The sequence below is a fragment of the Diabrotica virgifera genome, chromosome 1, assembly GCF_917563875.1.
Source record: "Diabrotica virgifera virgifera chromosome 1, PGI_DIABVI_V3a".
In the NCBI taxonomy this organism is placed as follows: Eukaryota; Metazoa; Arthropoda; class Insecta; order Coleoptera; family Chrysomelidae; genus Diabrotica; species Diabrotica virgifera.
Window position 1 is genome coordinate 75,677,383 of NC_065443.1, and position 19,786 is coordinate 75,697,168.

Below are 19,786 nucleotides of genomic sequence, written 5' to 3' on the forward strand. Positions count from 1 at the left end.
GTGTCCTTAATGGGTCTTATTAGCTTGTGTGGTATTGCCAATTCAGCCAATATATAGTATAGATTGTTCATTTTGACTGAGTCGTATGCCTGTTTGAAGTCTACAAACACGTTGTGAACATCAATATCGTGTTCCCATGATTTGCACAAGATCTGTTTGACTGTAACTATTTGATCCAGTGTCGATCTTCCCCGTCTGTGGTGACAAATGGGTAGATCGAGAAGCTACGGACTCACCACTGCCGGTCCTGACCCAGATAAAGGAGGAAGGTTGGGCAGTGGGCTGACAACCCACTCCCGGAAAAACACACTGTTACGAAACCTGTGCAAAAATTACCCATATTTAATTATTTAAACAATGATCCCCTCATCATATACTTTCTTGAAAATATCTTTTGTTTGGACCTAAACTTTGAAAAAAAATTTATTCCAACCTATACGGGATTACATTTTGATTTTATTTTATTTTATTGGACTATAAGTCAATAGTAATAGTAAACACTTGTATTGAGCAGAAACATAGTATTTTAAAATCAGTTCTACGCAAAAACAGCTACAAGATGTGAGTCGGTTTTAGATATTAAATAAGAATAAAAGCTCTCAACACTACATATACCAAACTTTATTACTAACCCATAAATCTGACAAGAATAAAAAAAGTCTGACTGTCGGATACCTATTATTCGAAAAGTGAGGTTGTAATTTATGCGTTTTCCAAGGTTTTTGGCGCCAAATGGTGCCTAAGGTTTTATGAAAAAATCGTAAAGATCGTGTTGATTTTATATTTAGATGTGATATAGTGGGTTTTGTTTCAACCACAATACATGTGTATGAATTGTTTCAAAATCGTCATAGAGTTGGATTCCTATTTGGAGTCGAGTAAAATTTTTTGATGGAATATTTTCACAAATTGTATAACAGTATTTAGATACTTATCTGAAATTGTAATATTTTTTTACTTTTTATCTTTTTTATAGTTATTTATTTAATCGTAATTGACTCACGCTATTGAAGTTTTACTAGATTCTTCTTTACTTATTCTGCTTTTATTGTCTGTTGGCTCGTTTTTTGTTTTAAAAGTTCAATGTAAATGATGGATTTGTTCTTCTATCTATTCCTTGATTTCCTTCTACTTCTTCTTTAACTTCTATCTTCCACCGAAGGTTGGAAATCATCATGGCTATGTGGACCCTCTTGACTGCCGCTCTAAATAATTCTGCACTACTGCATTTGAAACTTTCCCTGAAGTTCTTAAGCCAGGATATTCTTCGTCTTCCCACATTTCGTTTTCCTCGGATTTTGCCTTGCATAATAAGTTGTAATAATTAGTATTTTTTCCCTCTCATCACATGTCCCAAGTACAGTGGAACCTCGATAACTCGGATTAATCGGGACCGCGGCCGATCCGGGTTATCGAAAATCCGGGTTAGCCGGAGAATATAGTAAAAATTAATAAATAACCTCCATTACAATTACAAAAACATGAAACACATATGCACAGTACACATCTAAATTACGTATAGTTGTATAGAGTGTAGAGTTTTGTTCATTTCTTGGTAAAAAACTCAGTCATACTGTAGAGATGTACCGACACCATAATATGGTAGGTCTGGATCCTGCGTACAAAAAAAAATTGATAAATAGCAAGCTGAAAATTTGTTATTAGCTTAAGGGTGTCTAGTCGGACAAACATTAATATATGGGAACACTGGAACAGGGGAAGTTTTAACTGTGAAACAGGTTAAAAATTTGGAACGGTCAGACCACGAAAACGGCACATGTATTTTTTCCGACAGAACAGACTTAAACTCTCCGAACAGAGATTAAACTCTCATGCAAAAATCAGACTGCTATTTATCACCAAATTGGCGTTTTAATGAGTGGAACATGTAGAATATGTCAAATGACAGGAATTATGACAGGTGATAAATAGCAGTCTGATTTTTGCATGAGAGTTTAATCTCTGTTCGGAGAGTTTATGTCTGTTCTGTCGGACAAAACAAATGTGCCATTTTCGTGTTCTGACCGTTCCAAATTTTTGACCTGTTCCACAATTAAAACTGCCCCTGTTCCAGTGTTCTCATATATCAAAGTTTATCCGACTAGACACCCTTAAGCTATTAATAAATTTTTAGCTTGCTATTAATCAACTTTTTTTTCATACGCGGGATCCAGACCTATGGTAGCATAATATCATATTATGATGCTGCAATAAATTTATTTTAAAGATTCGTCTTTATCAATCCTACCTAATGTTTCTAGTTTCTTTTCCATTGTCACTGCAACATTTTTACGTTTTGTTACCATTACGTAGACAAAGCAAACACAATCTGAAGCACGATTACATTACAGAACGGAAGTGATTAATAAGCTGTATATACTACACACAATACAAGAATTTTTAAATAGTCACGTCTTTTTTAAACAATGCTAAGACAGTTTGACATAAATAAAGAAAAAGGAATACAGACAGGTGTCTGTTCTTTCCGATAAGCTGAGACGGTCGCTCTGGCTGCCGCCGTGTGCATGAATCATTTTTACTATTGTACTTATGTGTTCAAATTACACAAATACACATTATCTCTGAAATATTATTTGGCCTACATACATTTTTATTTGATAAAATTGTTAAATTGTTTATTTGTTAAATTTTTGTCTGATGAAAATCGGTCCGGGTTAGCCGGACTTCCGGGTTATCGGGGGCCGACTTATCGGGGTTCCACTGTACTCAAGTTTTCGTCTTTAGATAGTTAATATTATTTCCGGTTGATTTCCTATCATTCTAGTTACTTACACGTTTGACATCCTTTGAATCCATGATATTCGTTGGATTCTTCTGTAACACTAAAATTCAAAGGCGGCCAATGTTTGATTTCCTACAGTAAAATTGTTCATTGCTTAGTAATTTTCGTTTCCTTTTCGTAATCTATTATTTAGTTGCATATGCCATGCTTGTTTATGCTTGTTTATGCCATTGACATCATCGACATTAGACAAAGTTTGAACCGTGGCTCTATATAAAGTGAGTCATCACTTCCTCCTCCTCATAGATGTCATCTATGTTTAGGTTGGCGATAAAATTTAGCTCTATCATAATAGTAGGGGAGGAAAGTATGCTAAATTTGAAATTAATCGAGCGTTATGGGGATCTATTGGGTTGTGAAGATTAGGTCCCAAAACCCTAAAAAGTTAAGTTTTTTTTATTTAAGTGGGAACGTGAGTGTGTAAACAATTTTCAAAAATGTAAAACAAAAGCAGTCACATGGAAATACTCGAGCTCGTCAGATATTCATAGTGTATACGCACTATGTCTTTCTGGTAACCGAAAGACATTAATCTGACGAGTACGGAGGAGAACGTTGTCGTAAAAAAAGTAGAAAAAAAAAGTTATTAACTCAGGAAATACACCAAAGAACCGAATAAAAAATTAAGGCCATGGAAATGAACTATTGTAGACGATGTTACCGGCTCACTAGACTTGATAGGGTGAGAAACGAAGATATTACGAAAAAAATGGAAATTGATCTAGGTATAATAGACACGATCGAAGCCAAAAGCTTAATTGGTATGGACCCCTTAAGAGAATGCTTGAAAATGGACAAAAAAAATGGACTACGCTCACTAGAAGACCACGAGGTAGACCAAGACGATCCCGGAGAGAACATTGCATAAAAACAAGAAGGGAAAGTAACAACTAGGAAGAGCATACTCAGGAAGCTAACGAGAAGTAAATGGAGTGCATGTCCTGGCGTCTTAAGAACAACGGCACAGACACTGTGTTTCGCAACTGCTGAATATGCGTACCCCGTTTGGGGCAGATCTGCCCACGCCAAACATGTTGATACTGCGCTAAATGAGACATGCAGTAAGTAACGGGGTACACGAAACCAACGCCCCTCTCAAATCTATATAAATCAACGGGTTTTGCAGAACCCTCAACAAGAAGAGACGCTGCAGTGCACATAGAAAAAACTAAACAGATCTCGGACGAGCGGCATGCCCTATACAAAGCTCGAACACCACGATAGCTACTAAAATCTAGGAAAAGCTTGTTTGGAGTAGTGCAGGATGAATCGTCTGAGTATTTCCTCTTCCCCAGGGTCAATGGACCGGCCAGTCTCTAGACTTTAAAACGTGGAAAACTATGAATAGGATAAGAACGGGGTCGCTCCAGTAAAATCAGACATGGTAAAATGGGCGAAAATAGATCAAGATCATGTGAAGTGTGACTGTGGAGAAACACAGAATATGGAACATCTACTTACATGCAGAAACTGTCTTCATCGGTGTACCCTCGAAGATGTGTAGCTCGCCAACAAATATGGAACCTACACAGCCTAATACTGGGCCGAAATTCTATGAATTACATATGTCCGGACACGACGCATTACGTTGGAAGTGACAGAAAAAAAGCTGTCCGTGATTATTATAAGTACATACATAGAAATTTTATGTATTCGATGACGGGTAGTTTCATATTAAAACTACTTCAACTTATGGATGTATAATTGGTTGATGTTGATAATACGCTAAACAAATATCCAATAAATGATGCAAATAAAGATAATTTAATGCAAAAGTACTCACTTCTGACAGTACTTTCCAGAAGACGCAAAATGGAAAATACAGTTCTCGGCAGCTGTACGTCCCCTTTATTTATTGATTTAGCTACATCGCCCCACAAAAATCGTCAGATTATATTTTTTCCTAACCCTTAAAGGATTTCTTTCAAAATAAAAAAACGTATTTCAAATTGATGTTTTTTTTACAACTTTGTGACTCGCCCATTTCGTTAGGTACCGCTCAAATCGTCAGATTATTGAAATATACACTGTTCTACATGTACAGTTGAGTCCGCGAGTCTTTACCCGTGCGTCATTAATACCTGGCGAGATAAAACACATACTTTTTATCTAGCATCATTCTCTTCCACGCATGAAACTAATGACAAACCAGCTGCCGCCTGTTATTAAATAAAAACCCATGTTATTTTTATGAACGATTTAGACTCAGTGCATTGAAAAGAGATAGGTACAGAGAAAGACGATTGGGGATGTTTTCACATATTATTATTTTAAGTACAATTTCTGACGTTTTGGTTTGTTTACTTTTGTGGCTGTCAGTTTGTTAAATTTTTTGCTGTTATTTTGTCGAATTTTTACATTTTGATTTTTTTTTATAGTATACAAACCGTTGTTTTCACAACTAACTTTATATTGGAGTTAGAAATTTCGTGATAAGTTTATGTTATTTTACTTAGAGGATGGAAAATTTTGAGGGATAAAACTTTCCATTCTCTAAGTTATTTTACGACAACTTTTGACAACCTACAAAGCTAACCTCATTGTTGACACAATTAAGGAATGCTTGTGTTCAATGTTCCGCCAAAGTGAATAAAATAACAAAAAGAAAATATGTTATTGAATTTTTTTATAAATTGTTTATTTATTTATTAATCAATGATAATAAAAGAATTAATTAAGCTACTTCAAATGTAGCTCTAATTATGCACCAAAATTTTAAAGCAAAACTTAAATTTGACATATTTATTTGATAACGTCAAATTTTATACTATAACCCGTGATCGGAATAATACCCACTTTCTGTCGCGTCATTGGTCGCGTTTAGTAAATTTCCGACTTATTTCGTATGCTTTAAATGATGACGCACGTGTAAAGGCTCGCGGACTCAACTGTACTTAAGTTACCTGGTCTTAATCTGACGCGCTCGAGTATTTCGGAGTATAAATTTTTTTACTAATCTGACGGACTGCCTCAACGCAGTCCCCTGAATTATGAGTCCATATATGGTAGGGGTACATTTAGAGGGTACAAGGTTTCTCTTCATATGATTTTCCGACGCGCTCGAGTAACTGCAAAAATCCCCGCTTAGGCTCTCTTACCATAAGCTTATCTGTTATTTTCATTATCAAGTTACAGAACAGTTACAAGAACGAAGAGTTGTACAATTATAACCTGGAGAGGTATTCGAATAGACAATAGAGATAATTTGCACCTCTTATTTTGCAATTCCGTTATGGTTATCGTTATACTACGTCTGCGCAGTAGCGAATATATGATCCGTTATCGTTATTAAACATAAGGGATTCCGTAATTTACGGAGGTTTAAAGTAGTGCTTATCGTTATCGTTATAGTAATGGTTAAATTGCTTTGTTGCCAGAATGTAAAAAAATCAGTAAAATTACATTTACATAGATTCTAATTTTGATTACCTATAAATTAAAATATCAAAAACTGTTCAAGTATATGCTTAAAATTACAATAACGTTGTGAAGTGAGGTTATGTTTAAATAACGATAACGATGACACAAAAAACCTACTTGACAGGCTGCAAAAACTCTGCTTTTTAACGTTGCCGTAATCGTTATGCTTAATAAAGTTAACGAAAGCGGAGCCAAAATCAGCGGTTATTTTAAGAGGTGCAAAATCTCTCTAATAGAGAGTTTTTAAGCCCCTTATTTCAGCAACGTTAAACGTTATACACTATTCTGCTCATGCGCATTAACTGAAAAATAACGTATTACTTTATTAGCGGATAAGGTATCCCCTTATTTAGGTAGAAATAAGTTCACGTTATTAAGGGATCACGTATTTGTAAGATTACCAAATGTCATATATCTAAATCATAAAAAACGAAAATAAGGTCATATGAGCTGAACCAAAGATAACTAGAATAAAAAATATGGTAACTATTTGATTTTCTTAAAAACTATCAGGTAATATACATATTACATAATTGAATATAATCTGCTTGGCAACCTTGGCGTAGAATAATTCTAAATTACACCATTTCTTGAGAAATATGATACTTGATTGAATTGTCTTGTTAAACATAGGATGTATGTTTTGTGTTCCTAAAGTAGTAAATTGTCTTTGGTGAACGTCTTAATACATTTCCTTCCATTATGACAAATAATTCAGTAAAATAAGTTATAGCACACAACTGCCGTTTTGTAGGTTACGTTTGCCTAATGTCAATTAACGTAAACCTGTGTGCGTATTTTCTGAAGGGTTTCAAAAACTATTTTAAGCAAACACGTTATCCCTTATTTATCACCCAGTGCGCATGACAAGTATAACGTTTAACGTTTAACGTACGCCAAAAAGTAGAGGGTCTAAAATCTCTCTAATAACAAGAAAATATCGTTTTTCTTTAAACCAGGACCCACAATAAAACAATGTAAATGTTTGAATACTCATTCTATAAAATGACTTAAATTTGGCAAGATGATTACTTAATTCGTTTGTAACCAAATATGTACTATGGTTATATTTTTTAACAGTAATAAAAAAGTTGCCACAACAGCAGCAACCTCGTCATCATCACTTTAAATTGTTGACTATACAAATTTTATTTTTGTTTCCTTGATTAGGAGATAACATGAAACGGTTTCGATCTTCACAATTTATTTGTTTCATGTTTCACGTTTAATGTTTTATGTTTACACGTTTATGTTTCATGTTTCTTCGATGTGCGGCCTCCCTTAGACAGTAATAAAAGCGTTGCCACGACAGCAACGACCTCGTCATAACTTTCCGTTGTCGACTATACAAATTTTATTTTTGTTCCTTCGATTAGTATATTACATGAAATCACATGTTTTTTCATAATTTATTTGTTTCTTGTTCCATGTTTCACGTTTCATGTTTTATGTTTCATATTTCATGTTTCAGGTTTTATGTTTCATGTTTAATGTTACATGTTTTATGTTTTATGTTTCATGTTTGATGTTTCATGTTTCATTTTTTATATTTTATGTTTCATGTTTCACGTTTCATGCTTCCTTTATGTGCGGCGTTCCTGAAAAACGAACTCGTTTCATGTTTTATAGTAATCAAAGAGACAAAAATAAAATTTGTATAGTCAATAATGGAAAGTGATTCACCGAGGTCGTTGCTGTCGTGGCAACTCTTTTATTACTGTTCAAAAACAAGAAAACAACAAAAACGACGTCATTGGGTGCATCCATACAATGAAATAAATCATAATAGGTCTGGATCCCGCGTATGAAAAAAAGTTGATTAATAGCAAGCTGAAAATTTGTTAATAGCTTAAGGGTGTCTAGTCGGATAAACTTTGATATATGGGAACACTGGAACAGGGGCAGTTTTAATTGTGGAACAGGTTAAAAATTTGGAACGGTCAGACCACGAAAATGGCACATTTATTTTGTCCGACAGAATAGACTTAAACTCTCCGAACAGAGATTAAACTCTCATGCAAAAATCAGATTGCTATTTATCACCAAACGGGCGTTTTAATGAGTGGAACATGTAGAATATGTCATATGACAGGAATTATGACAGGTGATAAATAGCAGTCTGATTTTTGCATGAAAGTTTAATCTCTGTTCGGAGAGTTTAAGTCTATTCTGTCGGACAAAATAAATGTGCCGTTTTCGTGGTCTGACCGTTCCAAATTTTTAACCTGTTCCACAGTTAAAACTGCTCCTGTTCCAGTGTTCCCATATATCAAAGTTTATCCGACTAGACACCCTTAAGCTATTAACAAATTTTCAGCTTGCTAATAATCAACGTTTTTTTCATACGCGGGATCCAGACCTATAAACATAGTACATGTTTGGTTGCAAAGGAATTAAATAATCATCTAGCCAAACAATTTAATTAGCCCTTTTATAATATAATAGTTATACATACAAACATTATGTTCTATTGTGGGTCCTAGTTTAAAGAAAAACGATGAGGCATTTTCTAGGTGTTGCGAGTACCTAACCAGGTTATAATTATTGTAGAACTGGTCATTCTGCTCCACGATAGAAACCAATGCAATATTGAATTCTTGGTCGGTATTCATTTTACGCACAATTGTCCAAAACAATGAAACTGAAACCAAAAAACAGAACACGACCTTTTTCATGAAACACGTCTCATGAAACACGTTTCAAGAAGATAAAAATGTTTCATGCGAATGATTCATACTCGTTTCATTGAGGGCGGACTTCTATTTGTTTAGCAGTGTTTTATTTTCATGAAACGTGTTTCAGGTTTCATGTTTCATGTTTCACGTTTCATGTTTCTTTGGTGTGCGGCCTTTGGAGATTGGTGTTTCATCATATTTACATGTGGCGCGTGATATATTCTGATATCTTGTTTAAGGAATTAACACGTGTTTGCAGTAATTATACATCAGTCACTAATTGTACATAGAGTTTTGTTTATTTCATCGTAAAGACGTAGTGGAAGTGCATTTAGTTTTGTTTGTGTTAGTTGGAAGCACACCATTGTGTCTACTACAATTATTAAATATTTTTCTTCTTTTATATTTGTTCTGTTCATTAAATTTTAATGAATACTTTAATTAAAAATTTAATAAGTTCTCACTGATACAAAAGATATCCCATAGAGTTGAGTAATTATAAGGAAATTGAGAAAAATCTTATTAAAATTCCGCACTAGTCAACAAACAAGTGCCCGTATGTCATCACCATACGTGTCTAACTAAATATTTATGTTTTTCAAATTTGAATGTCAAAATGGTTTATTAATTTGGCAAGATATAAAGGGGCAATTATTTTTAAGAGTCTAATAATATCTCCAGGAATTTAACCAATAAAATTAAACACCTTCGCCATGCCAATTTAAGATCTGATTTTTTCTCAACGTAAATGTAAACAATTAGATGCAGTTTCAGAAGAAATGTTTATATTATGCTATTTAGCGTGTTTGTGAACTTCAAAGTGAATACGGATTTGTAGCAGGACCGTTCTCAGCTCATCTTCACAATTAACTATTAGAAAGGAAACATAAATCAATCTCAAACATACCTTAGAAGATTGGAAGATATAACAATATTTTATGAACGTCTGAGCCTTAATGATAAAAGAAATCTACATTTATAATATTTTAAATTAATAAAAAATTAATTTTTGCACGATTGATCATTTTTGACTGTTTACCGTGACAGATTTTACGTCAGTAGGTGACATTTACTAGCAACTCGACGGTAAGTAATCCAACTCGACGGTAAGTACTCCAACTCGACGGTAAGTAATTCACTTACCGTCGAATTAAAAAATCGTTTAAACATTTAAAGATTATGCAAAAAAATGAAAAATTTATATTTTGTCGCCAAAATATTAAATAGGCATCACACCTTTTTAATCTTTCTAAGTTTGATCAATGTCTCATGATTATTTTGGTTGTTATTGCGACTGTAAATTGTTAATTAACAATTGAATTGTTGCTAAAATATTCGTTTCATTTTAACCGGCTTCTGAATTTATAATCTATACCAAGAAAGATTTTATTTCAGCATTACTGGCCCAAAAAATTTATTTGAATATTCGAGATTTTGTTGGGAAAACCCACATTTTCCGAGGAAAATTTTCGTCGGAACAAATCGGGAAAAACATGCCTCTATGTAGAATTAAATTGGGGTGAATTTTTATTTGAGTATTTTTGGTGTAAAGTTAAAATCTTCGGAGTTATAGAGCAATAATTGAAAAAAATACGATTTGTCGGAGCCATTTTGTTTATAAAAAAAATAGCACACTATCTGTGGACTTTGCATACCTATATTAATAATATATAAGATCTTATAATTCGATTAAAGCAATAAAATTGCTGGTAAATAACCTTTCTTTGTACTTTACTAATTAAACCAACGTATTATAACTATTTTTTTAAATTTAAAGATTATGCAAAAAAAAGAAAAATTTATATTTTGTCGATAAAATATTAAACAAGCATCTCATCTTTATAATCTTTATAATTTTGATCAATGTATCATGATTATTTTGGTTATTATTGCGATCGTAAATTGTTAATTAACAATTGAATTGTTGCTAAAATATTCGTTTAATTTTCACCGGCTTCTGGAATTACAATCTATACCAAGAAATCTTTGATGTCACTAAGTTATTTAATTATTGATTAATAATTACTTACCTAAAACTTTATTTGAAAATTATAGTTTTTGTTAGGAAAACCCGCATTTTCCGAGGAAAATTTTCGTCGGAGCAAATCGTGAAAAACACATCTCTATGCAGAATTTAATTGCGGTGAATTTTTATTTGAGTGTTTTTGTTGTAAAGTTAAAATCTTCGGAGTTATACAGCAATAATTGAAAAAAATACGATTTGTCGGCGCCATTTTGTTTATAAAAAAAGTAGCACACTATCTGCGGACTTTGCATAACTATATTATTAATATATAGGATCTTATAATTCGATTCAAGCAATAAAATTGCTGGTAAATAACTTTTCCATGAATTTTGCTAATTAGCCCAGAGTAACAATCGTACTTTACCATATACAAATCTGTGGTGGATTTGACAAATATTCAAAATATCTCGATAAACACTGGCTTATCGAAAAAGTACTAGTAGGTAAAAAAGTTTTAAAAATATTGTGTTTAACTAATGGTGCCACAACAATAATTTAATTGGAACGTACACAAAAGTTTGGGGGGGGGGTTTAAGGGAACAAAACCCCCATAAAATTTTTATGGGGTGCACAAATTTCACTTTAATTTTTTTTAAGATGTTGCTACCATAAGAGTGCCAAATGTCCATTTTCAATAAAAAATCTCTAAGAGTTTTCGATATATGAAAAGAAATCGATTTTCATTTTGTAACTTCAAAGGGTTGTAACTTTTTTTGTGTGCACTATTGTATATAGGTAAGTGAGGTTCAATCAACCTAATTTTGACCCGAGAATCTGTGGTATAGTTTATGACCAATCTTTTCGGGACACCCTGTATATTAAACCCTGGCGATGGGTGAAATTTAAGAAAGATATACCTCAAAGCATCATATGACTATACCACGAGCATGTGGGTGGTTGAGTTGATTTCTCTGTCTTCTGTGTCACTATAACACGCCAATGTAAGGCTTTTAGTCGGCATTTTAAGTGTCGGTCATTACAATGGACAGGCATTTTTTTAAAACCTTTCAGGAAGAAAAAAAAATCTGATAAAAAGGCTTTAACAAAAAATGACTATCCATTGTAATTTATTAACAAGGAATTATACAAGGTAGACCAAAGAAAACAACACAACAGCACAAGCAAACCAGCAACACCAACAAGAAGGAACTCAAAGAGAACAACAATAACATATGTAAAGGGCTTATCAGATAAATTAAAAATTAAGGAAAGGAAATTAGTACAACATCACAACAACATTTAAAACAACTAACACACAGATCTATCCTGTCTGAGGCCAAACCTAACAACACACAAGAGATGTAAAAAAACTGCATTTATAAAATACCCTGTGAATGCAACAATTTCTATGTGGGAGAAACGACGAGGCCATTAAACGTCAGGACAAACTAGCATGAAACATACATCAAAATCAGAGATATGAAATCATAGATATGCAAAGATGCTTGGGATACAATGGTGTGTACAATGGAAAGATGCATCAATAATAATAAAGGAAACTGAAGAAAAAAATGAGAAAAATTAACGAAGCAGCCCTCATCCTACTAAATAAAGAAATATGTGTAGAAAACCAATCGGTAAAACGCAACAGGCTTTGGTTGCCAGATGAAGTGAACCACATAAATATAGCAACCAATACCAACTCTCAGAGCCGGATTTAAGGCAGTGGAGGCCCCCTGGGCAAAACTGTTGTGGGGGACCTACGTCCTACCATTAAAAAAATGTTGATCTACTTTTATAAATATCTATATTTTTAAATACAGTAAAATTTAAAATTAAAATTTGTTACAGCAAAATTTTAAAAATAAACATAGGATGTAGGGTTGAAGTCCGGATACTTTTCGAGATTTTTTACTTGAACATTCCTTGACTATGTCGGACATGTCTTATTGCTTTAAGACATCGTGTTCAATGCTCATTAGAGAGAGATGATTTAAACGCTCTTGGCCCATCATAGACCGAAGTCAATTTTTAATTAACTTAAGTTTTGAGAATTACCTCTCCCCACTACAGTTAGTTGGTATCAGAAATACAGGGTGAGTGGGGAGGAATGTGCCAAACTTCAAGACTGCATAATATACGTAAAAATAATCAAAAATAACTCATATGTTGCTATTCGATTTTCATTTGTTTCCGAGATATGGGGTGTTTAAATTTTTCTTGCAAACTGACAATTTAGTTATTAACTGACGGTTGAGGTGTGCAAATGAAATTTGGTGGTTTTAAGACATAGTTGTTGCGCATGTTTTGACACACAATTAAGAATTTTATATTTACCATTGGCGCGCGTACGAGTAATAGTCTGAAATTTTTAAAGAAAAAATAATAGTACGCCACTGAAATATTTCAAATTAAAAATTAGTTTTGAATTCCCTATTCAATTTTTGACAAACAATCTATCTTCATGTTTGCTCAAACGATGCTTCGTTTTCATGCAAAAAATAAAATATCTTAACGCTTACAACGTATTCGGAATAAGTTTCTACGCAATCATGCAGAAACTTCGTCGAAAACTTTGTAAGCGTTAAAATGTTTTATTTTTGCATGAAAACGAAGCGTTGCATGAAAAAAGAGAAGATAGATTTTTTATCAAAAATTGAACGAGGAATTCAAGAAAGATTTTTAATTTGAAATATTTCAGTGGCGTACCATTTTTATATTTAAAAATTAGGGACTATTATCCGTATGCGCGCCAATGGTAAATATAAAATTCTTAATTATATGTCAAAACATGCGCACAACCATGTCTTAAAACCCACCAAATTTCATTTGCACACCTCAACCGGTTTTAGAGCAATAAATAAATCATCAGCTTGTAAGAAAAATTTTAACGCCCCATATCTCGGAAACAAATGAAAATCGAATAACAACATATGAGTTATTTTTGATTACTTTTACGTATATTATACAATCTTGAAGTTTGGCACATTCCTCCCCACTCACCCTATATAAACTAAGTATCACCTCAACATTTGGAAACACATCATTCACATTCTTTTCTTCTAGTAATCGGTACATTTAAAGTTCTTTGCTTATATTTAATGAGCAGATATCCTCTTTGAAAAATTCTACACATTGTATTAGTTCGACACCTAGGATTTCATCTAAATCATTGCTACAGATGTCAGAACCTAAGCTTTGATACCTCTGAAGCCACACGATGTCTTCTTCTTCATGTGCCGTGCTTGATTATCGAGCATTGGCTATCAAATTGGCTATGGCAATTTTGTTCACGGCAGCTTGGAAAAGGGACGTAGAGGATCTGTTAAACCGTTCTCTCAGTTTTTTAAGCCATGACGTTCTTCTTCGACCTGCCCCTCTTTTTCTGTCTACCTTGAATTGTATTATTAAATGAAGTATATTATCTGAGTGTCGCATAACATGGCCAAAATATTGTACATATATATGCATGACCAAAATATATCTAAATGATGTAAAAACCTAAAATTGGAATGAATACATTTACATGCAGAAAGCCCCTGACTTAAAGAGGCAATGAGGTGATCTAAAATAGCGATAAAATTTTGAGTCCTAAATATCTCTGATGTTGTCATTTCAGTCTCTTGAGATGTTCCATAATCCAGTGGAGTCACTCGAATATTCCGTAGTCATTTTCTATGTGTCGAATAGTCTTGACTTTCGCTTACCATCGCGCCTCGCGTCTCATATATGTTTTGAAATTTTCACGTCTTGACCGTATAAATTCTTTAAGTAATCTAAGTGCTGCCACTCCTGAATTAAGGGCAATATTTGGATCTTGGAGAATACGACTTGGACTGTTTGCAGTAAGTACATTCGATTATACAAACAATTTGTTTCGCTACGAGTTTTAAATTGTTGCTTCTGAAATTTTGGATAAGTCAACTTTGGTCTGATTATAATCTTTAACTAGTGCTTTTGCGGTATCACTTCTGGATAACCATCCACTCTTTTATTAACAATAATATTTCTGCCACGGTCTGCGCTGTTGTCGCTTAAAGATACAACTTGTTGATCAAATGTTTAAAAGCTGCATCTAGGTATATGTAGAGGAAGTGAAAATACATAATATGCTTCTATAGTTCTTCTAAGAAATCAGATAATGATGTAGCAGCAGAACAACACTCAGCTGCAGCTTTTGCAGCTAAATTTAGAGAGTGGCCGGCACAAGTGTTTGTATAAAACAAAAATAATTCTATGTGAATAATTTGCTGATATTTTTTGGGTTTGAGGCTTTGTGGGGACCACCGGAATGTGGGGGCCCCGGGCAGCTGCCCAGCCTGCCACCCCTTAAATCCGGCTCTGCCAACTCTCAAGAGCACTTATACTAATTCTTGAAAATATTACAGATATTCGATGGCTGCCTTTTTCAATTAGCAAAAAACGCCTATTTGAGGATTTTACATCTAATAATATAATACTCTGGGCTAATTAGCAAAATTCATGGAAAAGTTATTTACCAGCAATTTTATTACTGGAATCGAATTATAAGATCCTATATATTAATAATATAGGTATGCAAAGTCCGCAGATAGTGTGTCACTTTTTTTATAAACAAAATGGCGTCGACAAATCGTATTTTTTTCAATTATTGCTCTATAACTTCGAAGATTTTAAGTTTACAACAAAAACACTCAAATAAAAATTCACCGCAATTAAATTCTGCATAGAGATATGTTTTTCACGATTTGCTCCGACGAAAATTTTCCTCGGAAAATGCGGGTTTTCCTAACAAAAACTCTAATTTTCAAATAAAGTTTTAGGTAAGTAATTATTAATCAATACTTAAATAACTTTGCGACATCAAATCTTTCTTGGTATAGATTGTAATTCCAGAAGCCGGTGAAAATTAAACGAATATTTTAGCAACAATTCAATTGTTAATTAACAATTTACGATCGCACTAATAACCAAAATAATCATGATACATTGATCAAACTTTTAAAGATTATAAAGTTGAGATGCTTATTTAATATTTTATCGACAAAATATATTTTTTTAACAATTTTTTTTTGGGGCCAGTAATTATTTATCAGTCGGTCTTGACGGTCCAGTTGGCTGGGGCTCAGTCTATCGACAAGTTTAATGGATTTGCGATTTGCGGTCGCTGGTTCGAGCCTCAGCTAGGTCATGAAATTTATAAAAGGCCAACGCCGTAGTATCTAGTAGCTCAATAGAGTCTACGGCTTAGTCTGGATAAACTGGCGTCGAATCGGCCTATGGAGGAGCGGTGCGGCAAGGGATAAGGGCTTGCGGCTTGGTGATACTCCTCCATAGATCCCTACCGAAGGGCGTTGACGCCTAAGAACGGTGTATACATACAATTATTTATCAATAATTATATAGCTTGGTGAAAAAAGCTTTCTTGGTATAGATTATAAATTCAGAAGCCGGTGAAAATGAAACGAATATTTTAGCAACAATTCAATTGTTAATTAACAATTTACAGTCGCAATAAGAACCAAAATAATCATTAGACATTGATCAAACTTAAAAAGATTATAAAGTTGTGATGCCTATTTAATATTTTGTCGACAAAATATAATTTTTTCATTTTTTTGCATAATCTTTAAATGTTTAAAAAAATTGTTATAAACAAATTAGCATTTCTCAGAAATTGTTTATTATATTCTAATTTTAAAAAACACTTAAAATGCGTATTTCATATGTCTTGAAAATGAATGCTTTAAAAAAATTTTCCAACCATTTACAAAAAAGTTATGAAACAGCAAAGTAAATATACGTTTTCTCCGTTGTTTATAATTTGTTTTAATTGTTTCAAAGATTAAAAGTGAGTCTATGGTACAATCTAATTACTCACAAAGAATGTCAAAAATTAGTGCAATGGTTATATTTTAATCCAAGATTAAAAATACTTTTTTTTGTAATTTTTAGCGCAAAAGTAGGCCTGATACAGAGTCGGAACTAAAATGTTCACACGAAGCGACTGACACGCAGCGTAGGTAGTGTATTAAAAGTGTACGTTGCGCGGCCGATCGTCGCTCCGAGTGAAAATTATAGCTACAGTACTGTATTACTCTACTTTCGCGCGTGTAAATTACAAAAAAATATATTTTTAATCTTTAATTAAAATATAACCATTAAACTGATAATCGTTATTTTTTTGTAAATAATTAGCTTGTACTTTAAACTCACTTCTACGCTTTGAAAGAATTAAAAAATATATATAAACACCGTAGTAATCATATGTTTATTTTGCTGCTTCATAACTTTTTTGCAAATGGCTGCAAAAAAGTTTTAAAGCATTCATTTTCAAGATATTTGAAATACGCATTTTAGCTATTTTTTAAAATTATAATAAAATAGAGACTTTTTGAGAAACGGTAATTTGTTTATAACTATTTTTTTTAAACATTTAAAGATTATGCAAAAAAATAAAAAAATAATATTTTGTCGACAAAATATTAAATAAGCATCTCATCTTTATAAGATTTCAAAGTTTGATCAGTGTACCATAATTATTTTGGTTATTATTGCGACCGTAAATTATTAATTAACAATTGAATTGTTGCTAAAATATTCGTTTAATTTTCACCAGCTTCTGGAACTATAATCTAAACCAAGAAGGGTTTTAAGTCACCAAATTATTTAATTATTGGTAGATAATTACTTATCTAAAACTTTATTTGAAAATTAAAGATTTTTTTGGGAAAACCCGCATTTTCCGAGGAAAATTTTCGTCGGAGCAGATCGGGAAAAACACGTCTCTATGCAGAATTTAATCACGGTGAATTTTTATTTGAGTGTTTTTGTTGTAAAGTTAAAATCTTTGGAGTTATAGAGCAATAATTGAAAAAAACACGATTTTTACGGGAGCCATTTTGTTTATAAAAAAAGTAGCACACTATCTGAGGACTTTGCATATCTATATTATTAATATATATGATCTTATAATTCGATTCCAGCAATAAAATTGCTGGTAAATAACTTTTCCCAAAAATGGCCTATTCTCTGATAATCAGCCCAGACTATAAACAGTTAAAGTTGTCAAAGTCTTAAAAACTAAAAATACTAAAAACACTATAAACTGGCATAAAAAATAAAATTGTGTAAAATTTTTTTATTCATTTTAGTGCTAAAAAGGGCTTTCTCCATGTTCGACTCTAGCAAAAAGGGCAACATCGACCTAGAAAAAGTAAGAACAATCTTGACAACCCTGGGACATCATTATGACGATTCTGAACTAGATGCTTTGTTATCAGGGGAAGATCCAGAAAGTAAGTACCTAACTTTTTTTTTTGGTTTTGAATTTTATCCTAAATTTTTTTTGTTACTTATTAAATATTTTTAAATATTTCCGTTGTAAATTTTTCCATTGATTTCGTCTTTTATTTCCTTTAACTAAATAAATAATTATCAATAAATATTATCAATAAATAATTATTGATGCCGGCTAGAAGGAGCGATGTTTCGGCACAAAGAAATGAAATAAGGGTGCGAAAATTTGAAAATTAAACATGACTAAATATAAGAAAATTTTGAAAAATCTCGCTTTTATTAGCCTTATTTATAATTAAAGTTACTGACAAATAAGCCAAATCAAATAGAGCCGCCTAAATTTCGGTACTGTTTATACTGATGGATACCGTATTATTGACACAGGCACGTTTTGTTTTATATCATTACTGTAATTTTTACACCATTTTAACAATGTGAAAACAACAACGTAAATTTATTTCTCAAATATTTTTTAAATGGAACGTGAAGTTCTATTACAGAGTTATATCATCATCATTATCATCTGTTCTACAACTCCAGAGTCTTAGTCGCTTTACTATTTTCCTCAACTGTTTCTTCTTCATTTTTCTTTAATTGCACTCTCATTTTATGTAGATTGGTTGTTATTATTTTGGAATTCAACTGAGTTTCTACCATCGTGCGTTTTTCCAAATGTTATATTGATGAGTTTTTATCACTAGATTTTAGTACATGTTCCGCCTGTCATTTTAGTTCACCTTGATGTAGGGTCCTATATTTTCATTTCTATAGAGTGTCTGGAGCTCCTGATTATGTCAAAGATAGTCCGTAGTATATTTCGTTCCAATACCAGCAATTTTATTGCTTCCCCCTGATTTAGCGTCCATGTTTCGCTCAAATACGTTATTGTGGGGCTAATTATGTTTTTCTAACAATAAAACATTGGAAACTATTGTTTTGAAGACTTAAAACATAATTCATTACGAATTAATGTTACCACAGCTGTTTCTGTAGAGTATCTTTCTCAAGTAATTATATTTTACTATGTGTCTATATACTTCATAGTCGAATTGAATTTATAATAGAAACAGAACAGAATCAATCCATAAATTTTTTAGATTTAAAAGTTTGTTATCAGACTTTAAAACATGACATGAGTTCTCCGTATTACATAAACCTATGCATACCGATACAACTACACTAGGGATGGCGGTTGTTGACAAAACACCGGTTTTCAGTTAACCCGGTTTTTTTAAAACACCGGTTATTCCAAAAACCGGTTTTAGGTTTTTTGAATCAATATTCAATACCCAATAAGTTACAACGTCACATTTACATACATTGCACTTTAGTTTGTGATACTCCATAATGTCTATTTTCAATATAAAATCTCACGGCTTTTGATATATGTATTGGAAAGAAAAGAATGTGTGTGTACTTTGTACGCACGTAAGAAGTTATACTGTTATTATAATATAATTTCAACGAAATAAATATACCTACTTAACAGTTACAATACAAAAAATTAACAATAATTACCAAAAATGAACCAAAACTTAACAATGCCAAATATTAAAAAAAAAAGAAAAAATATGAATCGTCCGGGATTTGAACCCGCAATCTCGCGATTTTTTGATCTCTGGTCCAATGCTCTACCAACAAGGC

General features: G+C 32.7%; 1 protein-coding gene across 2 annotated transcripts in view; it reads left to right on the forward strand.

Annotated features, from left to right (window-relative positions):
• LOC114330237 (troponin C) overlaps window positions 1-19,786 on the forward strand; it is a 164,591-nt gene that overhangs the window by 14,628 nt on the left and 130,177 nt on the right. For both annotated transcript variants that reach the window (XM_028279560.2, XM_050641701.1), the window contains exon 3: window positions 17,998-18,141. In XM_028279560.2, coding sequence (XP_028135361.1) covers window positions 17,998-18,141 — 144 coding nt within the window. The remainder of the gene's footprint in view (window positions 1-17,997; window positions 18,142-19,786) is intronic.